At 29.9% G+C, this 9,239-nt stretch overlaps 1 protein-coding gene across 2 annotated transcripts in view; it reads right to left on the reverse strand.

Annotated features, from left to right (window-relative positions):
• Positions 1-9,239, reverse strand: part of LOC106677169 (uncharacterized) — a 25,584-nt gene that overhangs the window by 7,246 nt on the left and 9,099 nt on the right. For both annotated transcript variants that reach the window (XM_067049280.1, XM_014414915.3), the window contains exons 5-10: positions 8,879-8,940; positions 8,683-8,795; positions 4,162-4,329; positions 798-1,016; positions 591-687; positions 372-513 (exon numbers count right to left, since the gene is read on the reverse strand). In XM_067049280.1, the coding sequence (XP_066905381.1) occupies positions 372-513; positions 591-687; positions 798-1,016; positions 4,162-4,329; positions 8,683-8,795; positions 8,879-8,940 (801 nt within the window). The remainder of the gene's footprint in view (positions 1-371; positions 514-590; positions 688-797; positions 1,017-4,161; positions 4,330-8,682; positions 8,796-8,878; positions 8,941-9,239) is intronic.

Consider the following 9,239-nt stretch of genomic DNA (forward strand, 5'->3'; position numbering starts at 1 on the left):
TTTTTCTAAATGATTTACTTTCTGAATATTATTCTGTAGCACTATTTCTTGATTTCTATTTTTCCTTTAATTTACTGTATTTTCAATTATGAGGGGACGAGTTAAAATAGTTTTTTATGATATTTGAATCTGCTCAACATGGCCTTGATTCAACGTACCGCCATCTTGGTTTTGTTGTTGTATCACAAAGTTATTATAAACAATGAAACTTGGTTAGCTTGCATTTTGGATAAACAAAACAAATGAATATTAAAATGATTCATAAAATAAAACATATTAAAACCCTTTATACATCAAAATATACTATTTACTCAAAAAGAGCATATTACAATATATATAAATAAATGAAATATTTACAGCAACTCAGTTACCTGATATGTACTGGTTTGATATTTATATCAAGTATCTTTTTAGACATCTGATTATTAGAGGTTTTAGAAGTTTGATCTGAATTTTCGCTATCAACATCCTTTTCTTTAATAGGTTTTCCAAAATCTCTCAGGTAATTTAGCACTGAAAAAAGAATCATAGAAATTATGTTTCATCGTTTCAGATTTAATATCCTAAATAGCTGATTTAAAATAAATTACATGAAATTCCATTTATTGGAATTTTGCTTTCTTTTTGCGATTCCAAAGGCACAGAAGGGTCTATAATTCCATGGGAATTAATCCAAATAGTGTTAACCTGAAAAAATAACAAACGATCATAAATAAATTTTAATCATGTATAATTAAAAATGCACTATTAAATATAATATTAAAGACTAATAAAAAGGCAAATGAATTATGAATTACTTCAAGCCTGGAGGAGACATAATTCGCAGTAGTAATGCTTTCCGTCCAAACGGAAGCACAACAACCAAATCTTGATTTATTAGCCAATGCGATTCCTTCATCTCTTGTTCTGAACGGCAAAATGGCTATTCCCAAGTCGTAAGGTTTGTCTTCTAGGAGATCTCGAGGATCCCAACCCAAAAAAATTCTATTTGCATGATTGATAGATGGCTGGAACACCTGAAGAAACAATAACACATTTTTAGTATAATACATACAATTTCAAATATTTTTAAAAGTTTAATTAAAGTAAAGATATAACTCATTAAAAAACTAGTATGACTCGTAACCGGGGAAGTGACAGCTGTTCGGATTGGGGTGTACATCCCAGAGTGCCCAGTTTGGATTGTTGTGGGTTCAATTCCCACCTGGGACATTTAATAATTATTTCTCGATGGTCCCAAGAAATGAATCTTGACACTCCTACCAAGATTATATAATGTGAAACTCTAGTAGCCGCCAGAGGTTGGCAAAAAAGACCACTCGTCCCACTTGCCAGACTAGTTCTCCTCCCCCCTCCCCCAGATACCAGTACCTATACCAAAAATGCCTCATTATCAAGATTATAAAATCCATAGCTAGGGAATGTAATCGTGTAATGAAAATATGATAAGGAGTGTCGGTTTGAGAGAAATGAATATAATTAGTGTTAGTAATAACAGTTAGGGTGTAAAGTGAATTTCATAAAAATAAATGAGCAGCAGAACTCTATCATAAAGGTCTTAATTACCCCTAATTATTTTTCTCTAACACCAACTCAATTCACCTAAAAAGGTTAACCTCCTAACTCAGTGGTCCATGAGGTACGACAGTCCAAGAGGGGAAAAAAGGCAGTCATTTCACCCCAATTTTTTATTACTTTAATGAAAACTATGTAAATATACTAACCAAAATTAATGAGTTTGCCAATAAAAATTGGCTCTGTGTCAAAATGTTAAATTTTTTTTCCATTCGGAGCTTCATATCCTCAAAACTACCTACACTATTAAACCTAATAGAACATCATTTAAAGTAGAGTAAATTTATTAAAATATTTTTTAGCACCGATAAACCCTACCAAGTGGGGGAAAACATTAACTTACAATAAATAGTTTAATTACTATTTGAGTTATTTTGGCCGCATTCAGACCATCTTCCGTTTATAAAAAAAAATATTATGTATGGAATCATTTGAATAGCCTTCAGTTTAGGTAGTTGGGAGATGTGGGTGATCTTATAAATTAGGAATGGTGGCTTCTCATAGTGAAGATTGTGAAGCAGTATACAGGAAGCCCTCAAAATTACTTTAAGGCAGCTTTTAGGTATAAGGTGATAGTACAAGAGCCCAAGAGGAGAAAAAAGGCAGTTATCTCATCCCAATTTTTTATTACTTAATTGAAAACTATATATAATTACTAGTAAATATTGATGAGTCTGCCAAGTCTGCTTTAATTTCAGTGCAGACAGACATCTGTACGTCCAATGGTTTCAGAAATAAAGTTTTTCATAAATCAAACTTATAGTCCGAAAAACTATAAATCAATTTATTTCAGCAAATATCATGAAAACAACTATTCCTACGAAGGTAAAGGTCCTAAACTACTTTATAATACATTAAACTAGCTTCAATTTGATTGCTAATAGACATCGGTACGTCAGATAGTTCCTGAGATATAGATTTCTCAAAATAAATTAACTAACTACTGATATTTCAGTACATTTTTATTAAATGTTGCTTTATAAAAGGCTATATCTCGAGAACTATTGGACGTAAATAGCTCTATTAGGGCTAATATTTCAGAAAATTTACTCTTCTTTAAATAATGTACTTTTAGATTTTCTAGTGTTGTTGGTAGTTTTTGAGATATAGAGCTCCGAATGAAAAATTAATGTTTTTTTTAAGGTTTTGAAAGAGCTGCCATTTTTTATTCCCTCAACCTAGTCTTGACAGACTCATCAGTTTTGACTAGTAATTATACATAGTTTTCATTAAAGTATTAAAAAATTGGGGTGAGATAACTGCCTTTTTTTTCTTCCCGGCTCTTGTACTATGAAGGAGGATAATGCCTTCTCCTGGAAGGCTTAATTGAATCTACCAGAGGCCTTGGCCTTGGTTCTGACCTGGAAAGGGTCTCGGGCAGGATCGAAAAGTAAAAAATATTGATTTCTCTTTAACTTCTTTATGAATACTCTAACAAACCTTTATGCTTCATAGCTTTAATAGGGAGAAGTTAATAAGAAATTCCCATCTTTGAAAGAATAGAAGAGAACCACATAGAGGGAGATGAGATAAAAAAATCAAAGAGAGAACTTTTATAATAAAGAGGGGGTATGCTTCCAAAAGTATGGATAAGAGTGAATAAAACGATCTAATAAGAACGACCATAATGATGGAACTTCTTCCTTGATGCTTAATGCTTGCAGATAGAGATGCTAGGGCATGAAAGATGAAAGCAGAGAGAGAAGACTTGACTAAACACTGCCTGCAGTTTTGACTGAAATTAATCCCTTTTTGGTATCTTTCTACCTATAAACCAACCCAGCGTACCAAATTTCAGCTCATCATATAAAGTCCTAAAACGCACCCTAAACAGTGTTCTAGCCCTAATCAATCATAAATAAACCCTTTCCAATGACCCTTAACACAGGGCAAATATTTAATATTTTCAGGGAAAATAAGACAAAAATCATTAATCCTGTAGCATGTACTTACCTAATATTAGTGAAGAAGCAGAAAAATATATCCCATAATTTTTTTCGAGTCTGTTAAGCCCTCAGCACATTTAATAACTTTTAAAATAATTTCTAAATTTTTAGGTTGTTCAATTTTATTTCTTGCAGAAACATTGTCAAAAAACAGCAATAAATTTATTTAAATGGTAACAAAATTTCACTTAAATAAGTTTTTTTTTTTTTTTTTTGGCCAAGACTCCCATTGGATTCCTATACTGCCTAACCATGGTTGAGGGTCAAAGTTCTTCATTTTGTGGGACCACCACTCAATGAAAAAAGTCGACGTCTCAGGCCGGATTTGAACCAGCACCGCCAATAGACATCAAATTGGTAAGACTGTGTCTTAACCACTGAGCTATGGGCGGCCCACTTAAATAAGTTATGATTTTTTATTATCCAGACCCTTCAGCTTTTATTGAATAAAAAATATAGGAAGTATTTTAATAAAATTATTAAAAAATGTTTGTAGTTGGCATGACAACGGTTAGACACTTTTGTTTCCTTTTATAATAAAGATAATATAATTTTATAACAATATCATATAACAGTAAGTTCTTAAAGACTGAAAAGAAAAACAAATTTAATAAACTATACTATTATTAAACGGTATTACCTGAATACTACCACAATGTTCCACATCGACAGGTCCATTTAATTCATGGCGTATTGACGCGGAGAAGAGATCTGCTTCTTTTAGTTGCGTAGCTTTCTCGATGAGTCTAATAGTGACTTGGTCATAGACAGCTTCTTGTATAAATAAGTGAGTAACAGAGTAAAAGGTCTAAACAAAAAAATGTAGATTATTTTTAAACAATATCTCACTAATTTGATGGATTTTTGTATTATATAATTTTTTGTATTATATAACTTTTAAAACTAAAAATATACAGGGGAAAAAACCAAACAAACACATACAAAACAAACATATAGGAACAGATAAAGTATTAATTAAAAGATTAAGAAGAAATAAATCATAGCGAGCAAAAGTTTGCGGTAAATGGTCATGAAGTTTTAAATAATTTTCTTTCCTATAAAAAAAAATTTCCTTTAAAATATAGAAATTATAAATATTTTAAACTTTTAATGATACTATAAGATTTTTTTTTTTGTGAACAATTTAATATGTAACTGAATCTACACTTAATAAATGTGTAGAACATAGGTTTTAATATTTTTAAAATTAAATTAAAATATGTACATAATATAATGTTAAAAATGTTAGAAAGTGTTTATTTTTTTAAAAAACACTTATTTTTAAATTTTTTTTTTTAAACCAGGATTTTTGAATGGTAACAAGTTAATGGTATATTTAAGGCAAAAAGTAACAAAAGTTTTAAATGTTGTACATAGTATACTTGTTTATTAAATTAATATTAATTAAGATAAAATAAAAAATAAAATGTCTCAAAATGAAGAGGTAGTTTTTCGAAACATTCAGAATATGTAAAAAAAGATTTGTATTAATGTATAAAAAGATAAGTATTAAGGTGCATGTAACTAGAAATGTCTTCCTGTAGTATATAACTTTTCAAATCAATTTTGTAATTTTTGTGTAAGTGAAACTTTATTATATAAAATGTCATATTGTAAATAATAACTATACTTTGAATGTGACATATTTTTTATTGAAGTTTATCTAATTTTCTTCCTTACTACCAAAGGTACAGAATCTTAATATTTTTTTTTTAATAAAATAAAATTTATACCAAATTATATTTTAATAAATATAATCAGTAACTTTCTATTTTCTTCAATTATAAATTTTTTTTTACTTATTATTTATTTGTCTTATTATTAATTCACTTTTATAATATTTATATAACAGAAGACACTACAGGAAGGTAAAAAAAGGGACAATTAACAACAGTAACGAGGTGTAGATAGTTGACCATAGATTACTGATTGGAGAAGATGGTCAGCACAAAGAACAACATAAACAAAAAAATATTTATTTATGTTGTTCTTAGCTTACCGCACCCCCCGACCATCTTCTCCAATCAATATCTAAAATATCATTTTCCATGGCGACTTAATTTGAAAATTTGATAGTAAATCAACAGAATAAATTTTCATAACCTAAATTCCTCACTCTATTCATTAAATTAAGCATAATATTATGTTATATTATATATAATCAACAAATTCTTGAGATTGGTATTTATTGTTTAAATCAATTGGTATCCATGTTACGTCTCAACACTCTTAATTATTTCATTAACAGTTCAACGTTTCAACCAATTCGGCAATCCTCAAGGACAATCTTAAATATAAATTTGCACCTCACGTTCAATTATTTAAAAACTTTTTGCAAGCTATTCTGCCCAGGTCATTAATTAAAAGTTAAATAACCTTATTTTGTCACAATTTCATTAGTTTTTTATTTTAGATCAACTTAATAATATCAACTATCTTATCAACAAACTATTTTTAACCTCTAACAAAAAATGATGAAAATGACCTCAGCAGAATAGCCTGCAAAAGGATTTTAAATAATTGGATGTGAGGTGTAAATTTATATTCAAGTATGTCCTTGAGGATGGCTGAATCGGCCGAAACGTTGGACTATTGATATAATAAAGAGTTTTGAGACAACGGGGATACCATTTGATTTATTTAAACAATTATTTTAGATTTTTTAAACAAATTTCTGTAGGTGAAAATGAAATCTAAAACAAAAGCTGTTTGAATTTTAAATTATTATCAATAAGCCTCACTTATCAATATATTTTTTTGTTATCAAATATGATTCCTGCCATTTTGTTTTGTAAATAAAAGAAATTAGTAAAAGATAGGAAAGATAGTAGCAAACATATCTACACTATGTTTTAACAAAGAGGTTCCCAAATTCTTGAATTTGAAAATTCCAAAGACTCTTCAATGTTAGGGACGGGGAAGAGGAATCAGATGGGTAACAATAAACTTAAGTTGCAATGTGGGTTTATTTAAAGTAATAAAAAAAAAAATCACGACATGAAAGTTAAGAAATTCATTCTCAGAAAAATTAAAAACTACCTATGCCTCAATCTACTTCTCTGACATATACCCATCGCTTCAGTTTTAATTAACTTTTTAGGGATCCATTTGTTACTAATCTCTACAACCTTACACTCCCATCTTATTTACCGCAATGCTAAATTCTTTGGTTCTCATCGTTTTTCAATCCAAATATTTTATGTTATAATTCATTTTTATTTATTAACTTCAACGGGAGAATTCATAAAGCTACCTAACGCTGAATTGAGAGAACTGCACCCGGTGAATATAATTCAAGTTATAGCATTGCGGTGAATAAGAGGGGCGTGTAACGTTGTAGGATTATATTATATTAAAGTTTTATTCCGAGCGACCAACATATTGGTTATTAAGCCCTTTTTATTTTATTTATGTTCTTGTCTTTGGCATTTTATAGATGAATATTTTAAATATAGACTGTTTTCCTTTAACGATTATATTGGTCATTAATTTATATTTTAGAATACAGCTGGGTTTCTTTTAGAACTTTTATGATTTTGACTATGGAATCCACTGAGATTTTTAGAGCCAATTCTCTGGAACGAGGTATTTTATTATTTTCGAAGTCTTGACGAAATTATGTTTTATGGACAACAGGGACTGACAGGTTTGCAATTTAGGTTGGTTCTCTTTTATGATTAAATGAACGTGTGTTAAGTTGGAATGTCTGATTCTCACTCTGGTAACAACCACTTCTGCTCGTCTGCATCCCCTTGTGGCACTTGCCCACTTGTTTTAAGACAAGAAAGGTTGTAGAACTTAGCAACGTAAACATCTGAGTGGTAGAACAAAACGTAGATGAGAGGATTGCATTAAGACTGATTTTGTAGATTTTGAGGGGCGTCACCGGACAGATGTATGTAGAGGTTTGGTGGTATCGGCATAAAACCTTCGGGTCTACTAAGCCTATATTGTTATTATTAACTTATTTTCAAACACCTTAAAGTGTTGTTCTTCTCTTAATGAAAGAGTTCACTTTTAGCATCCCTAAGGACAGTAGAAAGAATAATAGTTTTAGAAATTCAAACTTTTAAGTTCCTTGACAGTAAGCACAAGCTAATTAGTCTGCGGAGGAATTCTAAGATACTAGCTTTGGGACAGTCTACAGAGGGATACCAATAGGAAAAGTAATCTGTCTACTATACTATCTTTCCAATTTAAATTAAAATCAAAATGAGGGGCATTAACATGTCCGACCAAATTGGTTAGAGATTTTTTTAGTTTGTTTTGATTTAATTGCTGTAAACGTTACAAGGAAAATAAAATCTAACCAGATATTTTGCAGATATAAAACATCAAGAGGGGTCCAGGAGAACCTGAAAACGGCTTATAAGGAAAGAAAAATCATCAAAATGCAAATTTTCTTAAATTGACAGTGCAAATTCATCACACCTGGCCAAACAAAAAACAAAGTCGAACAATTGCATAAATGTATCTCTGTTTTTTTAAGGTCAGAGGTCCATGGAAAACTAAAGAGGGTTAATATTTTTCTTTTCTTACCGGTCGCTTTTTTATTTTAAAGACAAGAAAGTTACTGAACCATAACCTAAATTCAAGGGAAAAGGACAATTTAGGTGATGATGGGGGAAGGTTTTACCAAAAAATTTCCGATCCTGACCTCAGTGTATACTTCACCATTTCACAACTGTTTTGCGTTCTCAACACTGAAATGATTAATGGGTTGTGCCCTTCATCAAGTTTGGGAACCCCTGTTATGCATTAATAGAATAATTAAAATTATATTTCTTATTTTTTAAAGAATTTACTTTTTAAAAAAAAAATAAATTGAAAATATTTTAAAACTAAATTCATAATCTAAAAAAAATCACAATAACCTATTATTAGTAATAAATTTCCATTTTTTGTTAGAAGTGACTGTCTAACAATTCTAACCTACCTTTTTAAGAATAGCTTTGCTAAAAAGTTACATTTTTCAATAAATGTATGGATATATTTTAAAATATTAGCTGTTATATAAAGTAAATAATAAAATTCAAGAATTCATTTACAATATGGGTTAACAGCTCTACTCAGAGACTATGTTAAATGTATTTAAGCACCAGTAAGCAAGAGCAGACACAATTACAAGAAAACGTTTTTTGTCAAAATAAAATAGTAATACTTTTCCCCGATATTTCCAAGCACCTTGTAGAGAATTTTCAACTGCAGAGTCCAAATCTGCATCATTAAAAATCAATACGGGACAATATTGCTGAGAACTACAGTCCTTAATACCTACAAAAACATACTGTTTCAAGAAGCCTTCTGGATCGCCATGAAATGTATAACCTATTTACAAATTTATTATAGGTACTTACATAGAAGTTGTTCGGCCAATGGAAAATCTGTTCCTACGAGAGAATAAGTACTCTCTGGGCATCTGAAAATAAAAATAATATAAAACTGAAGAATACTATAAGAAACAATTAATGAAAGAAATACAAAACCAAAAAAGAGCAAAACGTTACTCTCAGAATGGTGGTATCGTGTAAAAGATTGATCGTGTAAAATAATAGGAAGATAGTCCGGGTGCGGTCAAAGAAAAACTCAAATAGTCGTTATGCTATTTATTATGAGCTAACACTGCAGGGCTTCATCGGGGCTAAATTTCATTTCTTATTTTTTGTATGGTATAATTTTTTTTTAATGCATATTAAGTTTATTTTTATAAACTATTAT

Source organism: Halyomorpha halys, unplaced genomic scaffold, assembly GCF_000696795.3.
Source record: "Halyomorpha halys isolate HHAL.00 unplaced genomic scaffold, Hhal_1.1 Scaffold89.1, whole genome shotgun sequence".
NCBI lineage: Eukaryota > Metazoa > Arthropoda > Insecta > Hemiptera > Pentatomidae > Halyomorpha > Halyomorpha halys.